Source organism: Saccoglossus kowalevskii, chromosome 2 (assembly GCF_978046115.1).
Source record: "Saccoglossus kowalevskii chromosome 2, keSacKowa6.1, whole genome shotgun sequence".
NCBI classification, from domain to species: domain Eukaryota; kingdom Metazoa; phylum Hemichordata; class Enteropneusta; family Harrimaniidae; genus Saccoglossus; species Saccoglossus kowalevskii.
The window spans coordinates 20,017,943-20,043,215 of record NC_140642.1 but is presented as its reverse complement, the minus strand read 5'-3'; the positions used below and the strand labels follow the sequence as shown (position 1 = coordinate 20,043,215).

Genomic DNA, 25,273 nt, shown 5'->3' with positions numbered 1-25,273 from the left:
CGCCCTCTCAGTTCAGTGTATCAAAATGGCTGCCCCCATGGAGAACGTCGATTCCTGCACATTCTCCTGATTTCACTTCGATTTCACCTTTAAATTATACTCCTCAAAGTTACATCAAGCATTGTTAGTATGGTGGGACAGTAGCAAGTTACGTTGATGGACGTTTTATAACATCCGTAAAGGCTATGCAGTGATCGCTGAATCAAAACCGTAAACACAGCGTGACTTTCACAACTTCGAAACACACACGTGATCAAAACAAAATTATGTATCGTCCTAAACCCGGTGAAACAGAAGAGGATTTACTCCGTTTTCAGGAAGAGTTCCTAAGGAAGCAAAATGTGTCATCGGCAAAACTGACAAAGAACAGCGATAACAAAGGGGAACCAAGCACTAAAAACCCAGATCCCAAAACAACTCTGAAACGAGATGTTGTCAAACTTGACGGTAAGACCTACTGTAGTGTACTATAATAATTAATAACAACTGTAAATTACACATTTATTGAATCACATGGACTGTAAGTGAAGTGGGCCAGTTTCTAAGTGGACCCATGAAAGAAGTGGACACTTCTGTAAATCCGCTGGTCCACTTCGCGTGTTACCTTTTGCATGCCTTTTGGAACATACAGCAAACTATAGGAACTGCATTGTCTTGTGATTATAGTGCACAATAAGGATTATTACTGTTTGATATTTAAACTTGTTTTAAGATACAAGTAATAAATTCATATACCATCTGAATAACTTAATGTTAGAATATAAGTATATATAGAATAGAATAGAATAGAATATTGCTTTATTACAACATTAAAGAAAATTTGACAATTCTTTTTTTGGTTTCTACACATGTAAAAGGTAATAAAGTTAAAAACAAACAAAACAAAAAGTGTGACAAACAAACAGGAAAAAGTAAACTACTGTGTTAATATTATTTGCTCTCTTATTGTATACGCTGTTTTGATATATATATAATCTTCAGTATTTATTATATTATCATATGCACACATTTTGTTTTTATAGATTCCTCCACAGTTAGTCCTGGTGATGTTCCAAGAAAAAAGTCCAAATTCAAGTCTTCACAAAGGGTAGGTAAATAAAATAAATAATTAATATGTATATCACACATAATTTATTCTACACGATCATGTGACATAGTATGCAACTAGAACGGAAAAGTTAAGATGCTTTAGAACTTAGCCATACAGTATTAGGCAAGGGGATGTATGAAAGTTGTACCATGAACAACTTACATGTACTGTAATCGTGCTTTGAAGTTTATTGACACTGATTTGTCTCTTTGATCAACAACAACTATTTACATGTAAAGAAAATATTTGTTTCCCATTTTCTTTAGGAATCCAATGTTTCTAGCTCTAGTAGTCAGAGGGTATACTTTGACTTGGATGGTAATAATCATGATAATATGCACAAAGAAATGGACCGTAAGTATTTAGTGATCAGATATATAAATTATCAGTTTCATAATTATTTCATGTATGCTTTTTCAGAATTTTCCAAAATTATTGAAACTCAAATATTTTTGCTTTATTTCAGAGAGAGATTCTCACATCACCTCAGTTTTGTCAGATATTATCGTGAGTATGAGTTTGATTTTGTTTCATCAACTTGGTTCTCATTTTATGTGTCACTGCTACACCTGTCAGGAATATCAAAGATTATTAATTTTTAAGGGTGGTCTTAAAACTAATTCTTGATCTCATTAATCCCATTCGATATTAATTAAACAAAACACATTACAACTAATAAAGCGTTTTCAATAATCTACAATACCTTGTTTATCATACTTCAGTGAATTTCATGAAGACATGAATTTGTTGTATATCAAATATTTTGAATGTTTTATTTCAAATGACAGTTAAAAACGACTAGACCAGTCGTAACACATTTAGTGATGCATCGCAGTAAATCCGCAAATGACTGAAGGAAAGACTTAATGGATTCCATAGCCAATGAAAGCGTCTTTTTTTGGATTTGAATGAAATGTAAGAATCTTCTTGGGTAAATGTTTTATAAGTTTCTATAAAGCGCTTCATGCCTTAATGAACTTCACAGTAGCTCACAAAATTTCAACATATTATCAAAGATAATATAATACATCTGAACATATTTTATTTTGCAATGTACGTTGTTTTTGTAGGAAAGAGACATACGTGATGTTCCTGTGTATCTACCGAGGGCAATGAACCAGGCTTTTCCATCAGCATTCCATCGTGGAAAACAAGATGATAAAGTGAGTCAACAAAGTTATTTTTGCAAGACTGGGGATTTCAGGGGGGTTGAAGTGAAATAAATAAAATCACAGCTGATCACTGGTTGCTAAGTAGTTATAATGGATGGAATGCCCCCTGTTCAGATTCTACCTGAATTTGAATTTGGTTGAATACCAACATAGGATTGACTTTCTACCTGGGTGAGTGTGCCACAGACGTAGAGAGAGGTGAAAATCACTGGCTTAGATAATAATGATTTTTGGAAGAACCTGCAGATCTGCAGGTGCTTGTGTTTGTGAATGAAATAGTGCATTTACTTGGCATAATGCTAACAGTCACAGATGTATTCCCTTACATAGAATACCAGTATGATTTTTGTTTCAAAATGGAAAAATGAAAACGACTCAGTAAAGTAATTGTTATTGTGGTAATCAGACATATGATTGTTATGTATTTTTTTCAGAAATTGATGAATTATTTAGTCTCTCAACGACTGTTTATGTTGCACCATCACATTTATTCATATTACTCAAGTAGAGTTACTGGTATGCATAATTTTCAGAGACTAAAAGACGTGCCAGAGAAAAAAAGACCCAGTTTATTTGCACAACATTTCTCAAGAACAAAGCCGTCAGAATTTGGAATGATATCAGAGATGAAACAAGTTGAGGTACCTAACGTAACAAGTAAAATACATTCCAAAACCATTGACAATGTGCGGAATATAGCAAAGAATCCTGAATCTAATGAATCTGGGCAGGAGGAAAAGATGGAAGTGGAAGAAAACGCAGTTGGTCAGATGGCTTCTCTGCCTGGTGAGTTCTATTGTTAGTTTCATTGGACACAAACTAATTTTTAAGTTTTACATTATATTATATCTATGTCTCAGCCTGACGAAGTTGAACTTTGACACACAGATTAACTCTTTGAACGCCAGAGTCAAAATTGTGTCACGTTTCATAAAATAAATCTGCATAACAATTTTTTTATTTTTAAATTTTGATCAAAACTTGTAGCCAATGATAAATACTGCTCTTTTGGTCCCAAATTTTATAAACAAATTACAGAAAAATTCATAAAAATTTTCAAAATATGATACCAAAATGTTGGTGGGAAAATGTATAGATATAGTGTTTTACAATTTAAAGATGGACATTACTGCAGCACCTCATTTTGTATGGCAGGGTATGTTGAACATGTAGAAGGCTATGTAGGAGCATAGTTGGAGGGACTGTGTTTGGAGTATAATCACAGAATTTATTCCAATATTTATTCTAAAAGTGTGTCTAAAATCAATACAACACATTTTTCCTGTGTTTTTGTATTCTTCCTAGTAACACCACTTGTTATTACTGGTGAAGGGTTGGATCAAGTTGAGAGCTCCAAAGAAGCCATCAAGATACATAAGGAAAATTTGACAAAACTTTCAGAAATGCCAAAAGCTGAAATTCTTGCTGAACAAAAACAACTGAAATCAATGCTTGGTAAGATATATGTATAATATTATCTCGTTAAAAATATTTGATAATAATTCTGTAATTGGTTACAATTTTTGTAGCTAGGATTCCCATATTTTGTAAATTTCTTGAGATTCTCTGTAACTATCAGGACCCAAGTGAAATATTAACGCATTCAATAGCTCTTCACTCTGCCTCTAACATATGGAGTATTTGTTGCCTCCATTGTGTTAATAGCTACAAAATGTTCTGATCTACTCTTAAATTGATGAAAGTTTTGTTATCCCAGTACTTGCAAAATTAGTGCTTTTATAATACATGTATTTTAGTTTTTCACATTCAGTGATGGTTTCCTCACAACATAAACTGATAAAAGACATTTCTGACGTTATTAAATTTGTTGATTCTAGACCCAAACATAGTTGCATTTTTGGCATCAAAAAAACAGAAAACTACTTCTTCACCATCAATGGATACATCAAATGCAGAAACCACAGCAAAAATTCCACATGGAAATGAACAGGTAGTTGAACAAACGATGAGTTCACCCAAATCTGGTAAGTAACTTAATGAACCTACAATTGTTTATAATAAATTAAATTTATGTATGTTGTATATTAGCCATTTGTAACCTCTCTAAAACTACCAGTCAGATATCTGGAATTATTATGCATAATGAGGTACAAATAATGCAAAAGAAAACAGCGACTATGGTCACATGCAATAATGGATCTAACTGACTTCATGTAATTTAATCTGATCTGCTGATAGCTTTAGGTGATTTTTTCTGCTTGTTGGAGTCACAAATGAGCATGATAATTGGTCAGAATGTGTGAACCTGTCGTGTAAATATAAATTACATATGCTCAATATATTGGTGTGACGTCCATGACCTTTCAACTTTCAAACTTCCATAACTTACAAATTGCATGATTCACAATTTATTCCAAATCTGTCTTTATTTCTCACTATTAGGTACTTCACCAATCACATCCAGGAAAGGCTGGGTCCACATGGATACAGTGGAAAAGGAGAAACTGGAATGGATGCAGGAAGTTCCCAAACCAAAAACAGGAGAGAAAAAAATTGGTGTGCAAGCGCGGTTCAATTTACATGGTGTCATCATTGCACGCGACTCTGATATATCGATGCGGGAAGGATTACATCATCATGGGGAGGAACCAGAGGTATAGTTATTCTATTGTATTTTGATGTTAACAATACACAGTTAATAATTCACCTTCTATACATGTATCTATGCAATCATGTTTAAAGAACAACATACAAGAAATTGAAATTTAAGTACATGTATGTTAAATTAGTAGTAAATTTTCAAAAAATACATTACAAATTTGCCCTATTAAGATTCTCTTTTGCACAAACAAAAACAAACATTCTTTTGTTAATGATTTTTGAGCATTATTTTGCTTCATTGGATTGCATGGACATGTTTTAAATCCAAGTGTGCAGAAAAGATGTACCAAAAAATAAGTGCCATTGTATAAAGTTAATGACACAATTGTCTTTGTTGTTCACAGGTTCCTGGCTATACGTTAGAAGAAATGTTTCAACTTTGTAGAAGTGCTGCTCTCAATCAGAGAATCCTCAGTTTACAGATTTTAGCTAAAGTATTGTATAATGTAAGTTGACTTTGAAATCATATATATATACTATATACATCACACAATATACCATGTATATCACACAATATACATCACATAATATATCATGTACATCACACAATATACCATGTACATCACATAATATACCATGTACATCACATAATATATCATATACATCACACAGTATGCAGTCTGCGATGAGGCTACAGAACAACCACCCAAAACTTGCCAAATTCATAGTATTACTTTGTTAAAAGTATGGCAACTCAGACACTAAACGATAGTTAACGACTTGTTTTGGGTCTCAGCTGTAAAAAACCTTGTTAGCCTTGTTGTAGCCATTCTTTAACTATTTTTCAGTAATAAATCATTAACCTTACTAACTGGAAAGGTTCTGATATAGCATAAAATGCCTGAACTGTATAGCTAGAAACTGACCACAAATACTTGCTATATGTAAGATTCTTGAGTTGTGTACATAGGCAGCTATAATAACTATGTTTGTTTTCATGTTAGTATCGTTTAGATAGACTTGGCGGGGATTTACAAGTGGCTTTGATACCACATTTATTGGATGCTGGCTTAATATTTATACTACGGCGGTCGTTGGATGATACCAGTGAAGTTGGTATTGCTGCTGCTGTTGATGCATTCAAATCGGTCCTGATACAACCCGCTGATGAGGTAACAAAACTCATATTAAAGAGAAACCGCTTTTTTCTCAGTTCATAGGATTATTGATTTCTAGATACAAGTACAGTACGTGGCATATTCATTACATGTGTCTTGTTTCAGGAATGTTTAGATAAAGTGTACGGCTGGTATCGTGGATGCGAAGTACATCCGCTTTTCTTGTCAAAAGAAGAAGAAGATGAGGAGGATGCTGACAGCAATAAAAAGGAGAAACACGAAATTGAGATTTTAGAACAAGATGTCATAAAGGTATTGTATGATAATTATTTACTATCATAGCCGTATTCTTTCATATACTAAAACGTTATGTTCGTGACACTGATAGCATTACATGCATAACTTGTGGGAATATTTTTTTTTACTCCAAAACAAAATGACTTGAGTTTGTTATGAAGTTCAAATTTTCCCTACTTTTGTTTAGAGACATTGAAATGTACAAGTAAGAAATTGAAATCCTGTCCAGCAGATATTCAATACAAGCCAGTAGGCTGGTTGGCGATCCGCTCCGCTCAAAAACAAGCAACATGTTTTTGGCTGTTTCCATGGTGTGACATAAACGTGAAGCTAACGTCGGTTTATAACTAAATGGGCCGTATACGAAGTTTGCAAACACAATTCAGTCTTTGGAGGTCACTTAGTTTATTACTATGACGTATTCTGCTGTTACATTTATTATTTCCAACCGTTTTGCGATAGTATTTTCTAGAATGAAGGCAGCATTTACAGTTCATTCAAAGTTCAAAGTTGCGTTGGGATTACGTTGATACAGTGTAACAATGTCGGCGCCGATGATCTCAAGCTGAGTAGAATGAGCTATGTCTGAAGTGTTTTATTCTAAATTTGTAGGAGGAGATACATTTGGCGAAGCTATCTAAAAATAAGTTTTTTGGCTGTTGCTATGGCAATGGTGGGCCAAACAATTTTTTCAGATTTTTCCTAATAACTAGGGTGAAGGTGTGACCTTCCTGCCAAGTTTGAAAGTAATCGGCCAAGCCAAAAAAATCACAGACGAAATCATCTGTGAAAACACTGGAAATCACACACACACACACACAAAACGACAAAAGTGATTATAAGGGCAATCCTAGTGGAGTAGATCGCCAACATTGTTCTTTATTAATACTTTATTTTCACAGGGTTTACTAAAAATGAAATTTCTTGAAAGATTACGATACATTCTAGAAATATGTCGGCCTGACCCGACTGTCGTCATCAATATACTGTTGCTGCTTATCCGATTGGCTAGACACTCGCCAGAAGCGTCACATGAAATAATGAAATGTCCCAGATTGATGAGTACTATATTTACAATGTTTTTACCGACGACTTGGACACCAACGGGTAGGTGAATTGATGAATGATATACAATAATGTTGACAACATCATAATTAAACTTTTAAATTATAAAATTATTATAAATTGTTTCTTGGCTTTTGTGCATGCAGCAAAACTAAATCCTCCCCGGGAGCCTCCTTCTGAGTTCACCTAAAAAGTCTCTCTCACAGGAATCTGTGAAGGCGCCTGACTTATGAAAAAAGTCTATTGTTTTTCTTCATGACACACATTGACTATTTTCGTGCATGTCATTGTATACAGTAATTTTTAACTAGCAACTAACATACTTTCCATTTATAAGCTGGAACCTAAAAATTTTAAAATTCAATTTTTATCAAAAAAACCCTCAAAATTTAAGCAACTGAGGCCATTTCTAGTATCAAAGTACACGTAGATTGTTCATTGAGCAATTGATAAGTGGATGATAGAAGAAAGAGACTTTTTACTTTCCTCAGAGTCTTAAATTTAAAATTGTGTCCGCACAAATTGTGTTATAGGCATGGTGCTATGCATGGATAAAATAACACAGGATTCATGTGAAGCAGTCTTCAGTACAGTTGACACATTTTGATTTTATTATGGCCATACTTCAAATAAAAAATCTTTAAGTCGACTTCAAAGACAATTTTAATTCAAGTATTAAGTCACAATTTATGATTACATAGATTTATTTCTATTATATAATGTATTATTTCTAGATCGTTCTATCATCGATGATGTCTATGGTTTCCCAGTGCACCATGCCATGAAATTAGTAAGGGTGTTATGTATGGCTGGAAGAAACATAGCAGCTATCATAGTAAGTACATAGTGGTTTGATGGCATATATCCTCTGACAAGTGAATTAATCACCTTCAAAATATATGCCACAAGGTTTTGTCCAGTATATGTATCAACATTTATAAACAGTCTGATGAGTGTGTACTCATCTATGTGATGGTAATTGTATTATACAGCACAAGACAATTTGATTTCTTGAAAGTAATATTGCTAATGCTAAAAACATTCAGTTCTTTAGTAATCACCAATAGTCCATACCATATTTGTGTCGTCATTAAACTTTCACGCACATACTCAAACAATAGCGCATAGTATTTTTTTTCGCCCAAATTAAAGATGGCCACCATCAAACATGATCACATTTATGTCAAACTGTAACACATTGCCAATAACCAAAGTAATTTAGCCTGATTGTGGTTCCATTTCAGAAAAACATGTTGTACATAATGAGATATTCATTGCTTAGTATTTTGTCACATTTTACCACATTCAAATCATGACAAAATAAATTTGGCCCTGGATGGAGTTTTTTATTAATGTACAGACACAGTTTATTTTCATTACAGCTTTCCAGGTACAATTTGATGTCTGTCATCATCCGGTACATTACACAGGAGCCTACAGACATGCAGCTCCATGTTGGTGAGGCCTTCATGCTGAGTATCGAGAGCCTGTACGTATGGAAGGCATGTATCATGTACAGTATAACCAGTGAATTCATCCGAGAACTATACCCAATGTTAATGCAGTATTTACAGCACTTTGCGAGGATCTCCGTCCTTCCAAGACCGGGCAATGAAGAGAAAGGAACGCAAGCGCTGTACGAGTTACAGTTATTGAGAAGTTCTGCCGTGATGGGCGTGCTTGAAGCGAGCATACATCTTGGTGCTTCAGTGGAAGAGCTTCAGGCTAAGCAGACAGTGAGGTATTCATCCCTTGGTTAGATTATGTAGAGTGTAGATTAAATACTGGAATGAAATGTATGTACATGTATTTGTAAAATCTATGATATGAGTGTCTGTAATTTTACCAAAATATTCAAGTGATGTTCAGTGAATTGTGGAAGGATACATATTGGCAAACTTATTACAGCATTTTAATAGTCCAGTACTCGAATATGTGACAGTGTGTTTCTGTGGGCAGATCATCAAAACGTATAGGAAAATAGATTTATGGAATTACCACACTGGTGAGTTCAAGTATATGTGTGACATGTTTTATGTATTTTATCCTGTCTGGGTGATATTAAATGTTCATAAATATTTTTCATTAACATTTCTCAATTTTGCTGATGAAACTTTGGGCATTTCATATTGACAACTCACTGGGAGAACTGACCACTGCGAGTATTGTACTAATGTTAATGTTTTTAATTTTTTGAACATAAGGGATTATACAAATGTACAAGTTTACAAAAGTTAATTTTCAACGATTAAGGATTATAGTAATATAATACTAGTGATGTAAAAAGATGATCAAGATTAGGTTAATTTGAATTGTGAAAATAAAACTAACATGACCAGATATTGTTTCTTTCGGCACATTCAAATTGTGGAAAATTATGATAAAAGATGTTTTAACTTAACTTGCATTTCTTGATCTATTTCTTAATATATGTGAACACTTCATTTCCTGTTTTAATAACTTTTGTTATTTACTGCTGATTTTAAGACCCCAGGAAGACGTGAATGAAAGAAAACCAACGATTCCAGTTCCCGCCATTGACTGGAGTCATGTGACTGGTTTTATTGCACCAATAGAATTGTGTTACCATAGATGGATAACTGAGATAAGCCGTACAGATGAACCACTCTCAGATCAGGGTTTAATGCTGGCAGCCAGCTGTATTAATGCCATGTCTGCATTCTACATAAAGATAACACAGCAGGTTTGTATTAATCTATCATTGTTGTATATTCACATATATTCAGTAAATGGAAGAACTCATTTTGTAACTTGGTTGCTTGTACTCATCGTCTTATTTTAATCATATTTGTGAATTTTTATGATTTACAATAAAATGTCTACCGTTTAAACAAACTAAATTACAAGAAATAAGAGGTCAAAGTCCAAGTCTTTGAAAAAGAAATACATGGCTTTAGATATCATATAAGTGGATATGTTTGTTTGTAATATTGAACTGGAAAAATAAGCATATGGAATTTCGCCCAGTCCATATGGGTAGGATTGGTTGCAAATGTAGTGCATTCAAATATTGAGAAAGAAACCCACATAGTCATTGAATCTGATGATTTATTCACACCGTTACTTTATTGCATTTCTTCATGAGAATCATGTAGGTTGCACAAGTTTTCACCATATAGAGTATAGAGCACCAAGTTTGAAAGAAACACCAGAGTAGTTGATGACATATTGATACAAAACTGCGTTTGAATAACATTTGTCTTTGTAACTTAGAATAAAATCAGTCAAAGTGTGAATGAGAAAATAGTACTAACATGGCCGCCAGTTAGCCATATTGAATCAAATCACGCACATCAGTAACCATCATATATGATGTTCATACCAAGTTTGCATAAAATGACCAATATATGTCAAAGAAACGATTGATGACATGGTAAAATGTAGACCATTGTGACTTTGGACAAAATTTGTCCAGGCATGTCTTGATAAAATGACATCACATAGACAAATGAATGGAATCCTTGTTTCAGACTATGTTCAATGAAGACCATTCACATGCAGCTTGAGCATATGTCATAATGTACACCCCTAGTTAATGGCTTATGAGTTGTATTGTTGGTCTTGCAATACGAAACCGAAATGACCTTTGTGATATTGAATTAATATACTTATATTATACATATAAAATGTTCAGATGTACATAATTATGTACCTGTAAATAATTATACGCTTGGAAGCAGTACCTACATGTAGATGGATGGAAAATTAATTATTTTTCAAACAAGGACTCATTTCCAGCTGTTGACGTGTAATTATCATATTACATGATTTATTAAAGCATATGTCGTTCTGGATCAGTATTACCGGTACATGGATTAAAATTAATAAAAAACAATTTTAAAAATGACAGAACATGACCCTTTAATGTTACTTATGTTTTGACCTCCGTGTGTGCGTGCGCGTGTGTGCGTGCGTGCATCTGTTCGTGCGTCCAGACCTGTATCTTAGAAATGCCTGGACCAATCACAATCAAACTTCACACATTCATCATACATGATATTATACATACCGGTATGCACACGATCTGATTCAAGATGGCCAAATGGCGGCCATTTTTGTGCTAAAAATCATCAAAATCAAGCATTTCTCGGCTGTTTACAGATGGATTTTGTTCAAACTTGGTATAGACATTATAGGACCTTGATGCACATTATTTTGTTTTACGATCTGATTCAAGATGGCCGAATGGCGGCCATTTTTGTGCTAACAAATCCTAAAAATCAAGCATTTCTCGGCTGTTTACAGATGGATTTTGTTCAAACTTGGTATATACATTAGACATTATGGGACCTTGATGCAAATAATTTTGTTTTTCTGATAAGATTCAAAATGGCCGACTGGCAGCCATTTTGTTTTAATGAATGTGGTTCTCGTGCCATATCTCTGACTTGCTTTCACTGATTATGTTCAAATTTTAAATATTTATTATACATCATGTCATAGATAAACATATATTGGTTTGACGATCCTATTCAAAATGGCCGAATGGTGGTCATTTTTGTGCTAAAAAATCATCAATTATCAAACATTTCTGGCATTTATGGATGGATTTCGTTCAACCTTGGTACCTACATTAGACATTACAGGTTCCTGATGCACGTCATTTTATTTTTCAGATTGGATTCAAAATGGCTGACTGGTGACCATTTTGTTTTAATGTTTGGGCTTCTAGAGCCATATCTCTTAAATGCTTTGACTGATTATATTCAAATTTTATATATACATCATGTTATATATACATGTATTCAAAATGGCTGATTTTCAATGCTGTTCCAGAGCAATATCTCTCGATATGGACAAGTACTTGTTTGACGAACCGATACAAATATCAATCATTTTAATGTTAAAAAATCATATTCCTGACATGGTTATATTCCAGCTATATTACTATAAACAAAACTATATATCTTAATTTGATAACTAACGGGGACTGTGCCATGCATGGCTTGTTTTCAATGTTTTGTTTGCAGACATCTTACAACGCCCCAGATGTCCTCCAGCATATAGAGACCATTGTTGATAAAACAGTTTTACCATTCATGAAGTCTGGTAATTTTTACAACTATGTTATTAATCTGAGGTAGGTCAAGTCTACATACAGTCTGTGGTCAAATCATCATATCAAATCAAGTCAAATCTGTGGCAGATTTTATTCTACAGTTCAGCTGTTTTTTTATATTGTTATGCATATTATTTTTGCACCAGAACATACTCCTCCTACAAGATAAATGATGAAGACAGACCTCGGAAAACGGGATGTGCTTCATTACCAGATTTGAGTGGTCATCCACTAGACGATAATCGGCATCCCTGTATTCAAAATGGTTCCCCATACCCATTCATGATATCTTATCTAAGATTGATTTATACGTGGGCTAAAATGCATAAAGGAATTGCTGCTAAGGTAAGTATTCTTTTATTTGAGGTCTTTAGAAAAACAAATGATAACGATTTAACGTCTTATAATCTACGGTAGATGTTTTGGTACCTTGAACCTAAAGAAATGTTTTTCTGTTCAAACACCACCACTTTTCCCCGTCAAAATTGTTTTTACTTTTATGTTAATTTTGGACGAAATTTACATAATTTTTTTGAGAAAAAAAATATTGCAAAAGCATGCAAATTTATATTTTGTGGAATCTAAAAAGGTTAAAAATACATGCTAAATATGGGTTAGAAACATTTGATTGGACTTCAGCTGCTGGAGTGCTTTATAAAACTGAGCTAATTTAAATAATTTTTAACATTTTAATTTAATTTTGTTTACCTATTAATAAAATTTTTCATCTTACTAGTATTGTTCTAGTTTTTTTACAGTGCACTTGATTCACAGAAAATCTTCATTTTGTAGTTTGCAGGCACAATAGAAAGTTCCTATGTAATAACATATCTAGAAAGAACGTGTGAAAATAGCCGATTAGTGGGAGATACACTGGATAGATGTTACTCCAGATACGAACACATTGTGTTGTATTACCTTGTAAAACTCTATCAACTTGTGGTAAGTAAAAGGTTTATTATTATTCATATTACATCTATGCATAATACGCATTATTATACATTTGTCACCATAACGCCAAGTTACAGAGTGCCGTAATTTTCATCCTATCATATTAGGAAATACAAATTCCAAATATGAAATGATTACGTGCGTAAGCGTCCTCTAATAATAAAAACAAACATGGCTGCCACCAGGGTTTGACCGGACTCCACACAAAGAAGTTCGCTGATTCTGTTTTAAACATTTTGGATTTTGGCATTCCCATGATGTATCCTTGGTAGGAAAAGATGTATAATAATAAGGTTATTATGACTGAGGATATCTCAAACTATGCACTCAGACAGTACACTGTTGCATTGACCTCTGCTGCGCGTCGGTCGATACTCCCACTGTACTGTCTTCGTGCATACTTTGAGGTATCCTCGTAATAACCTCATAGTGGATTATGACACTTTCTTTTCAAATAAGCATGTCATTTGTTTTTTTAAATTGTCTTTCAAATTTCACAAAAGAAAAATGTTCACTAACTTCATGAATCAGGGAAACCACATGTCTGTAAAATTTTAACATTTAATCTTAGATATTAAAGACAACAAATCACAGTGTCAACATTGTTTCATAATGAATGACCTGAAATTTAACCCTAACCTGAAATTTAGTGTAAATAGAAATCAATGAAAATGAAATGGTTTACACAAGCTTTGACAGAACATAATATTGACAATCATTGTTTGTTTGAACCCTATTTTACATTGTTATTTATATTCAATTTTAATAAATGTTTTAATAGCATTGTCGTTATTTCTGTTCTAGGCAGAGCAAACTGAAAGTTGTCGTCGCTATTCCAAGTTATACCACAGTGTAGCATTATTGTTATTTACTAGTTTGCATTCCGGAGATGAACACCTTGCCCATGACTTGATGTCAACGGTTTTATTTCATACGCACTATCTTGTGTAAGTACTTTAACCCCTTCAATGCCATAATTTTTTCTTCCGAAATATTTTTTTGGATTTTTCTATAATTTTTTTTTTAATGTTAAACCAATTGGGCATGATTTATAAAATATAAAAAAAAGAATATGCTGGGTTTTTTTGTGAAAGGTGTTGAAAATTTGACAAAGGCATCCAAAGCATTAATCTGTGTGCTAAATGAATATGTTGCTATGTGTAGCATGGGACTCGTATTGAACGTATGTAGTCATGATTACCACCCTTTAATCAGTTATAAAGATTTTGTTGACATATGTGAACTGATATGAACTGACAATGGTAGTAAAGGGGCAGCCCGATACAATATATTGATAGTATGAGATGGAATACTTATAGATTGTTTTTTAGTGATTAACAGTTGAAAAATTAAGTTTGATCAAAGCAAGGATTGCAGAACTCAGATCTCAAGAAGTGTTGATTTTGTTCTTATGGCATACATGTTTTCTATGACCCACAGATGTCTATTAACCAGAATGCTTTGCTTCATAATGTTAAAGAGCTGTAATATGGAACTGCATATTTCAATCAAGTGGCAAGGCTACAATAATTATGCTATGTTTATTCTCATAGTGAGGGAAGAATTGGTGACCCTGAAGCCATTGAACTAGCTGAGTTGCTGAGAGTGTCCGATACCAGTGAAAGAACGAACACATGTGACACCATGCGTAAAAGAGAACCAAATCGAGGTGTGTTGCTGCGGGATTCTTATAACAGTCTACCCAGTATCAGAGCTTGCTACATGTCAAGTTTTGGTGGAATGACACAAACCATAGCTAAATCAAGGTATAGTCAATATTTTGAGATTGTCCGAATTCAGACACTCGGACAGAAATCAACAACTTGTTCAAAAAATAAATGTAGTACTGTAGTAAAACAGAGTCAAATGCAAACTAACTCAAATACTTTCCAGTCTATTCAAGAGTTATTAGATTACATATTAGTTCATCAGAATTGGTTTATTGGTGAAAAAAATACAATTTTTGAGTGTATATTTTGGAATTTATAAATAACAAATAAACCTATTTTAACAATGAGTGCATTTTCAGTATTTGTGTCAATGTATGTGTCGGTAGTGGTGGTTTATCAATGATGTGTGGTTGTATGTGTAGAAGCAGTTTAGTTCATCAATTTATGTGTTGGTGCTAGTGATGTCATCAATTCATGTGTTGATGATAATGATGTCATCAATATATGTGTTGGTGGAAGTTAGGATGTCATCAATACATGTGTTGATGTTACATATAGTCATAGTGATGTCATCAAAATGTGTGTATCGATATATACATGTTTCTTCTGTTCTGTCAGTTGGGTAACACTATCTCCTGTGAAGTCCAATCACACATACTGTTGAGTTTCAAACGAAGACCGTGTATGCCAGTAAAATTGTATCTCATAGTAATGTAATTTCACAAAAATGTATTGCATGTACCTAAATAGGTATTTTCCTCTTTTCATGCTGGAAATTTGGTGGAATTTACTAACTTCAGTATATAAATAATAGCTCCATGATTACTGTATATACATGTACCACTTATTATCTGTCACTGTAATGCCATAAGTTACAGCGTGTCGTAATTTTGTGGTATTTTACGAGGTATTTTCATCCTACCATATTAGGAAATAATAAGGTTATTACATGTACAAGGATACCGAAAATATTCACTCAGACAGTACACGGTTGCATTGACCTCCGCTGCGTGTTGGTTGATTCTCCTGCTGTACTGTCTTCATGCATACTTTTCGATATCCTTGTAATATCCTCAAATTGTCCTCATTTTTAACACAGGAATTTATTCACGGTGATACCACACGAGATAGAAACATTTATACTGCCAGAATTCTCCGGATCATTGGTGCCCTTGGACTGGATGTACTTGCCGTTACTGCACTTCTACAACCAAGCCAGCAAAAAGTGAGAACATATTTCTTCATATTTGTCAATCCCATGTAAAGGAGAAGTCGTAATGACTAGTTTGGGATATATTTATATGGCTGGAAAATTGATTAAAAAATGTTCTAAAAGTCAAATTTCACCAAAATAGAAACATAATTTATACTTCTACTAAATTTAATATTTTATAAGATGCATAGAAATGATTTTTTTTAAATATCACCATGGTGATTCTTTTCTTCGTCATCCGCACTTTATGCAGTAACTTATCTCTCAGGAACACTTAATGGAACAACTGTAGTTACAGATTTTGTCTAACAAAGTTATATTTTAACATTTTTAATAATTTACGCTTTCCCAATACATCCAAATATGTAAAGATGATTGCCACTAAAGTATGAAAAACAACTACTGTTAAAGTTAGCCACTTTGGCATTGGGGAGCCTTTGAGTTTACCATGTATGTGTGTACTCCAGAACTGAATATTGCCATTGTATTGGTCATGGTCATTATTATGCAACTCCATTTATGTGAACTCTTTATGCTTTCTCTTTTATTTTATCATTAGTGAGTTGCTAGGACAACCTGTTGAGAACCTACCAAGTCAGTTTGTGAATGGTGTCACGAACACACTCCGAATGATATACATGTTAGAAACATGGAGACCTGAGAGCGTTAATCATATATCCATGTCAGCGAAGATCACACGACTCATGTGTGTTTTCTTAACGGGTAAGGAAATGTGTGCCATTATAGCTTGATTTGTGATGGGCAATCATGGATGATATTGAAGATAAATATTAATAAAGTCTCGCTGGGGGATATATAATGTATTGATAAATTAAAAAAAAATGCAGTTTTTAAACAAATTGCAGAATTGTGTGTATTACCAGTATTTGTAGCATGTCAGTCTGTGCATAACTATGGAAGTGTAATTTAGAATATAACTGGTGAATTTATGTGGGCATACCTACTTCAATTGAATTAAAAATTTGGGAAAACAAAATCTTGGGTAAAACTAATATCCTACTAATATCTTTTTTCTATGGGTATATACTGATAATTATCATTGCTGTCACTTTTTTCTTGTCAGGAAATGATTTATTCTTAGAAGACACAGTACATTGTTATCTGCTGGCTTTATTGAAGCTTTATTTTCAGCCGTCTTATTTGGACAGATTAGAGCTGAATTCACCCATACCAGGGGTAGCATCTTTCTATGATTTGTAAGTACTGTAGTTACACATATTTTACTATTAGTGTTGTAACACGTTCAGAGAGGTATGTGTATAATTGTATGAACATTGCCGAATTTGTTCTATTGTGCTTATGTACATCACAGAGGTGTGTTTCAATGTGGGAAATAAGATACATCATTATGTACATCACAGAGGTGTGTTTCAATGTGGGAAATAAGATACATCATTATGTACATCACAGAGGTGTGTTTCAATGTGGGAAATAAGATACATCATTATGTACATCACAGAGGTGTGTTTCAATGTGGGAAATAAGATACATCATTATGTACATCACAGAGGTGTGTTTCAATGTGGGAAATAAGATACATCATTATGTACATCACAGAGGTGTGTTTCAATGTGGGAAATAAGATACATCATTATGTACATCACAGAGGTGTGTTTCAATGTGGGAAATAAGATACATCATTATGTACATCACAGAGGTGTGTTTCAATGTGGGAAATAAGATACATTTTAATGATTCACTATACAATACATACAATTTTTGGTTTTTATGCACTTCTATCAGAGATGTGCATTTAATGGAGCAAATATGGTACATATATTGTAAGTGGAAATTAGAAATTATTAATGAGTTTAGGGAATTCATGCTTGGAATTCATGTTTTGGGTAATATTTATTTTTTTTCCCTGAATTTCATGGTACCGTAAAAACTCGATTAATTCGCGGTAGTAAAAATAATTATTTTTTCAAGTGCACGAATTAATAGCGTAAAAACGGAAATTATTGGTTTTTGGTGCGCGAATTAAGAGTACTTTTAGATCGATTCAAAAAGGAGCTGTTTTCATAAATTTATTAGTGATTTGTTTTGTTTTCCAATGAACACGATTGCAGGACGTTTTTTTTAGTACCTCTGAGACTCGTGGCTAGCGATATTCATGGCGTATAGTCGGGCAGAGAACACGCACTGCGTTAAGGACCACGCACCATGTTACACTTGAAATGAAACAGTGAAATGGCAAAGGTACACAAACAAATGGTGAGCACGTGGCTACAAAGTAGCCGTCTGGCTGCACTGCCTTTTTTTATTTTTCTAGGCATCGCCCGGGCGATGTTATGGCAGATATTAGGAAGTCCATCTTGTTTGGAAAAATAACCCTGCGTTGATAAAAATGATGTCAAAAAATGTTTAGAAAAAATAATGTTTCGCGTTGACCAAATATAATCATGCAAAGTATAAATTCAACGTGTTTCAATACATTAGTGAGAGGTCGCATTTTACGTGAACAAAAACATGCACTAAGAAGGAAAAGCAAGCCAAAGTCGAAACGGGGTGCATCATGGACATGACACAACACACGCTGCGACAACTGAGTGATCAGCGACATCATTTTGGGACGCAATTGAACTTCAAGTACTTCTTTGCGAAACTTGCTGCGCGGCGATGCTGACATCAAGTGTGTGTTGGCCGAAGTTTGACCCCAAGTCACGCACTGAACTGGCGCGTTACCTTAGCAACCTTTTTCTTTCGTGCCCCGCGCGTCAATCTAGTAAAATTGTTATCAGCAAAAATATAGTTGAGGATGAGCAACATTTTGTAATGAAATGTCCAGCTTACAGTCACCATGGGAACAAATTATTCCTGACTGCACAAAATAAAATTCCAAATTTTGATAAAGAAAATAGTCAGAATAAATTCATTTTGATTATGGCAAACCATACTCTAGCACCAGCCTTAGCTGTCTTCTTAAAAAACAGCTATGGAACAAAACAGCAACAACTATCAGTGTATTAGGCTACATTTTGTGTTCATTCTATATTCTGTATTCACCATTGGTTGCAAATTGTCTTTATTGTCTTTGATTTGTTTTATATTTTTTAGAAAAGTTTTTATTTTTTGTTTTATTTTTTAGATTGTATTTTTTTTTTTAATTTCTTTCTGTAAGACCCTTTTTATCCTTTCCTAAGGATTTTATGCGTCTAATAAAAAAATATACAAATATCCGAAGGTACTGTAATTACGCAACTTGTATGCAACTCTGTACTGGCTTTGAATATATCAACGTCGTTTACTTAGTGCACTTGCTTTTCTAATTACGCAAATTTGTTTACAATATTGTACCGGCTCTGAATATTTCAACATCGTAATGTTTTGCTTTCATGATAATTAGTTTTTTTTAACCACGCGTTTGAATTACGTGCGGCATTGGGCAATGACCTCCAGAGTTCATGCACTGATATTTAAATTCGGGCCACCCAGCTTGACGCAAATCAATATAGTTACCGGTACTTGTCATTTGTTCAAAAAATCTTTCAACTCTCACAAATACCATGGACGCGAAGAGTTAACTGGGGGTTAAATGAAATGGAACGTCTTTCTTGGACAAAAAATACGTCAGTAGTTCCATGGGTCAACACACACTTGATGCCAGCATCACCGCGCAGCAAGTTTCGCAAAGAAGTACTTCAAGTTCAATTGCGTCCCAAAATTATGTCGCTAATCACTCAGTTGTCGCAGCGTGTGTTGTGTCATGTCCATGATGCACCCCGTTTCGACTTTGACTTGCTTTTCCTTCTTAGTGCATGTTCTTGTTCACGTAAAATTCGACCTCTCACCAATGTATTAAAACACTTTGAATTTATACTTTGCATGATTATATTTGGTCAACGCGAAACATTATTTTTTCTAGACCATTTCTATCAACGCAGGGTTATTTTTTTAGACAAGATGGGCCTCGTAATATCTGCCAAAAGATCTTTTGGTCCACATTTTTCTAAAAAAAAATCGAATCCTCCATAAGATCGCCCAGGGCGGGGTATCAGCCGAATCCGGTAATAGAATAATGGCGGACACACGGTCGATGCAACCCTGTGGACCAGCGACGAAAAAGCCCTGTACTAAGCTTTCCATCACGGAAATTCGTAATCGATGTGCTGACCGATGAATATTTATCGACTAAGTAATAATCTTGCCCAACATCTGTAGTGTCGTGGGAACAATCTTTACCGAACCTAAACTGCTTGCTAACTGAAAGGCTGTGACGACGGAGATCATTCGCGATTGCGGCTACACCAAGTACTGATAACATAAAAACTCAAACAAAATGTATATTTTTAATGTCTTCATGCAATATATTCTGAGTTATCCACTTTATTCTGGCCCGCGAATTAATAGGATACAATTGTAAACATGTTTTTGAACGCCGCGATTTAAAAGGATACATTTAAAAATTAGCGTTCGAAAATAAAATGGGTGCGCGAATTAATAGAGACCACGAATTAATCGAGTTTTTACGGTAATACACAAAATTAAAACTGAATTGATGATGGATATTCTGATAATAGTATCTCATTTCTGTTTCAGTTATATGGTATTTGTGGTCCAGTATGGGGGTGTGTCGTTTGGAGATTCGTTGTTTGCAACATTTATGTTATTACCACTACAACAACGCTACAATATCGAGTTTCGTAAAGCGATTTGGGGAGAACACCAGCATGTCATCAGAGCAATCACTCTAAAGATTGACGAAGTAAGACGTGTGGCGATGAAGTTTTTTATTATGCACCACAGTCATAGTAAAGCATGTGTTTGAGTTTTGTGTACACAAACATTTTATTCACATGTGTTGTATGTTTCGCATGTGATCCATATTGAATACAACACTGCATGGCAGATATAACGATTCACATGATGATCAGAAATTGAAAGTTCTAAATTAGTTGACAACTACCCTGTAGGTGGAAATTAAGTTTGTTGCCAGCTGTTACTTTTTTCTATACTCTGATATGGGTATGTTATGGTGTGCGTTTACGATAAATCACATTGATGTATTTCACTGATGCTATTGGCTGTCACCCTTGTTTACATTTTGCGTGCATGTGCTGTGACTGGTCAGCAAAAATAACTAATAACTTATGGGCAACGTTATCGCTGCAGATCGCACATTCGCACACTTGTTGGCAAAAATATAAACATAAGATGTCACAGTATGATAGCCACATACTAATTATATTTTAAAACACATGTAAAATATCATATCAATGAGTCAGCTTTCAACATTCCTAGCTAGGAGAATGAATTCAATTACAGAAATCTACAATTGCTGTAAAATTCACTCATTCCACTATTGCTTATTTATTACCTGTTTTATTTTTTTGTTTACAAGTGTTTACTCCCAATGCATCGATACCTAACACCACAGGAATCTCACGTGGAGTTACTACAACTGTATTTATCAGCATTAGTGTCCAATGTTGTGAAATCGACATGGTCCCCTGTATTGTACCTGATAGCAGTTTGTCACGTCAATGGATTCCTCTTTAGTCGCCATGACAACCAAGACCAGGAGATGATGAAGAGACAGTTCATAATGCTTAAGCAAGTGTTGCGAATACAAAATCAGGTAAATGACTGTGTTCCGAGTGTTTATTTACAATGAAAGATTGATAGAAGTAAAAGTCTGCTATTAATAAAAAAATCATTTTTTCGGGTGTTGCCATGGTACTGGTAGAACAGACTCAAAAGCACAATAATAACTTTAGGCACACTCAAGCGAATTAAATTGAGATATGTCAAGGCTCTAAAATTTGTGCGAGAATACATTTTGTGCAAAGCTACGACAAAAAGTCAAGTTTTCAGTCATGGTAACAATAGGACAGAACTGATTTTTTTTAATTTGTCCACCTAGAGTCTAGAGTGCAGGTGTGACCTGCCTGTCAAGTTTGACCAATATTAGTCCAGCCCCCGAAAAATCACAGAAAAGTTAAACAGACTTCAAGATCAAAGTTAATAAGATATGTCTGAGATTTTTAAACCAAAATTTGTAGGAGGAGATACATTTGGTGTGAAGATATTCAAAAATAAGTTTTTCGGCTGTTGCCATAGGAATGGTAAGCAAGGATATTTTTGAGTGAAGGTGTGACCTGCCAGCCAAGATTTGAACAAAATTGACCCAGACAAAAAAATCACAGAAGAGTTAATTGCAAAATACCACACACACACAAAATTGGTTATAATTCAGTCAAAATTATATATCCATGTGGCTAAGCATGTGGTTGTGAATCTCATTTTTTATATATTTTCCAAGACCATAGGGTTTTAAATAAATCCTGTTTTTTTCATACACATTACACTTCAATTGGTGAACAAATACATTACTTTTCAGGGATTGAAGAATGGACTTTCCATGTCAGCGAAGTCATTGCAATATCAGTCATATTTTTTTTTTAAATGTTTGTTTTGGTAATCCTAAACATGTAATTTATGTTACTTGATTTTTTGCAGAACTGAAACAACTTTTGGGCATAGTGCCCACCCTCCTCTTCATTACCAATCATCGAAATAGCGCCCTCTATGGCTTGAGTGAATGGACAGAAATACATTTGTTTTAGCCATGTGGTTTAGGTCATTTTTTTGGGTTAAACAAAGTGTTGCGTTGTATTCAAACTAAATTTTGGTGTGTATGTGAGTTCCACACGAATAAAAGAATTAATTAAATAATTTTCCAAGGGCTTAAGGGTTTGACTACTTCAAATGATTTCTCTCTCGTATCACCAATGACCTTAGAAAAGTGTCTTTTCTAGGTCTGTGGTATTACTTTATGTTAAAGTACCACAATTTTCGCACTGCATCTTGGTACATATGAGTAGTATTGTATGTATATATGTGTGTATTGATATCAGATGAAAATACCTTAAACTTGGAATAATAGTCTGTATAATATTAAATGTCTAATCTTGCTGCCTTTTTTTTCTTCAGGAACTCCTTCAACACCTGCTTTATTATAAATCTTACAACAAAGACGCTTCACTTGGTTTTGATTTGTATACTGAACTACCACAAGATAGACAACAGCTTTTGGAGACGCTGCAATATTAGAAACTTTTTGTTTGATTATAGATAATACTGGTCGTCATTGTATTAAGGTAGAAGCCTAGTCATTGGTTCATTATCTACAATCATGTAGCTACTGTCCCATTACACAACGAAATAGCATTATTTTGTGTGTTAACAATTCCACAGAACACAATATTGCATTTTTGACACTTTTTAAAACCCAGATTTTTAAAATAATTCAGGACAACAATATGATTTTTTCAGCCTATGTCACAGTCTATGACATAGTATCTCTGCTTTGGGAACCTGTGATGAAAGTGCAACTATCCACTAAAATACAACAACTATTTTCACAAAAATTAGGCTTGGAGTACAATTTATTGCAAAACAAATAAATTCTGGGTATTTTCATTTATGAGTAGGCTTTTACTTTAAAACACAAAATAATTGCAACTAGTTTGAGAAATGCAAGTCCACACATGTTTCTCAGATGTGCTGGATCGATCACATTCAAACTTCACTCACACATCATACATCTTAGAATACACATGCATCTGTTTTAAGATCCGATTCAAAAATTGCATCCATTTTAGTGCTAACAATTTCGGAACCAGATTCCAGTCATGTGTGCATCAATATCTTTTGAACATGGTACATTACATGCATTTCAGATCTTACTCAAAACAACAGACTGATTGACATTTTATATTTATGAATGTCGTTCTAGAGTTATATATCTGACATACTGTGACTGATTGTAGTCAAACTTTGTACCTATATTTTACATCATGTGACAAATATTGACCTGCGTTTATTTCAAGTTTTGTTTACTATTGTACAATGAAGACTGTACCATTTCAGGACTCGTTTTTAATAAAATTCAAATGATTAAAATTGTTGTTCTCTGTTTTTGTATAATTTATACAGTATACTCTTTGAATGCCTTAGTCAACATTTATTTTTCCTCCTACAAATTAACCTGCATACATTTGTTGTGAGAAGCATACAAGGAGACAGCAAGACTAAAAACCGACAAACGTATCAGTAGCTTGAAACAAACGTGTTTTCACACATCACATGTGTATTTTATAACAATATTACCCTAGGTTAAACAAGACTGGGTCGATGTCAGGTCATTCTGTTTACACACGATTTTTTGACAGTCTGGGTCGAACATTCCATTCACTTGTTAATACAATAGAGGTATGTTGAAGGCCATTACCTCATAACACCCAAGGGAGAAAGTTGATACTTGCATAACAAAGACTTCATTTAAACTCGCTCATTTCAACAGAGTTACACCTATTGACATTTTGATGAAAATCTCTGAGGAATTGCATACTTTGGATTATCATAAGCATTGAAATTGGACGTGGGGGCTGTAAAAGTTTTGTTTTGTTTTTTGTGGGAAGATTTTTTTTTCTCTAGGAAAATTTGTTTTCCCCTTAAATCTTTTAAACCACCTCCCCATAACTAAATGATTAACTGCATATATTTTCCTCAAGCCTTGTCAACATTTCACATACGTTTTATGCATTTTCTTCTTATTTCTTTGTCAATTATGGACCAAATGGTCATAATTTCTAAATATTAATATTGAACAAATTTGTCAACATTTTTTTACAAAATGCTACTGAAGTGCAATTCAGTCAATGGTGTAAGTATCCCATACTTGAATTTTCAAGACAAATAGAAGTTATTGATTACGTTTATTGTAATTAGAATGCTGATATTCATATGAAATTTTTGGCATTATGTTAGTGTTCAGGGTTACCCATTAAAGTCCTTGGGTGCAGAAATTTGATTTTTGGCAAAATTATATGAACTAATTACAATTTTTTGTATTCATACATTTTTCCAATTTTGCAGTTGTATAAATTTGTGAGTTCATTTACTACATTTTTTTTTTTGTTCGCGTACAATCGTCCAGCCCACCCCCAATTTTCAAATGGTGTTGCCCTTACTACATCTACAGGTGAGTGCATTATCTATGCATTACAAGCTTGGAGGATGTTTGGTTTAC

The 25,273-nt window shown here is 34.0% G+C and overlaps 1 protein-coding gene across 1 annotated transcript; it reads left to right on the top strand.

Annotated features, from left to right (window-relative positions):
• The first annotated feature begins 26 nt into the window (after positions 1 to 26).
• On the top strand, positions 27 to 24,144 carry LOC102807759 (RNA polymerase II-associated protein 1-like). The gene is made up of 27 exons (XM_085506725.1): positions 27 to 447; positions 1,023 to 1,087; positions 1,357 to 1,444; positions 1,557 to 1,597; positions 2,161 to 2,253; positions 2,796 to 3,048; positions 3,568 to 3,717; positions 4,101 to 4,247; positions 4,666 to 4,877; positions 5,229 to 5,330; positions 5,829 to 5,996; positions 6,108 to 6,254; positions 7,142 to 7,346; positions 8,039 to 8,139; positions 8,687 to 9,045; positions 9,792 to 10,008; positions 12,296 to 12,405; positions 12,531 to 12,729; positions 13,177 to 13,326; positions 14,140 to 14,282; positions 14,889 to 15,101; positions 16,105 to 16,230; positions 16,778 to 16,941; positions 17,303 to 17,435; positions 20,779 to 20,944; positions 21,581 to 21,817; positions 23,173 to 24,144. The coding sequence occupies exons 1-27, from the start codon at positions 267 to 269 to the stop codon at positions 23,290 to 23,292; spliced, it is 4,290 nt and encodes a 1,429-aa protein (XP_085362851.1). The 5' UTR covers positions 27 to 266; the 3' UTR covers positions 23,293 to 24,144.
• Positions 24,145 to 25,273: the final 1,129 nt, after the last annotated feature.

Coding starts and splice junctions, on each gene's coding strand:
- LOC102807759 (XM_085506725.1), top strand. CDS start 267: ATGTATCGTCCTAAACCCGGTGAAACAGAAGAGGATTTACTCCGTTTT. Junction 9,046..9,791: donor CAGGCTAAGCAGACAGTGAG/GTATTCATCCCT, acceptor GCTGATTTTAAG/ACCCCAGGAAGACGTGAATG. Junction 13,327..14,139: donor TAAAACTCTATCAACTTGTG/GTAAGTAAAAGG, acceptor TTTCTGTTCTAG/GCAGAGCAAACTGAAAGTTG.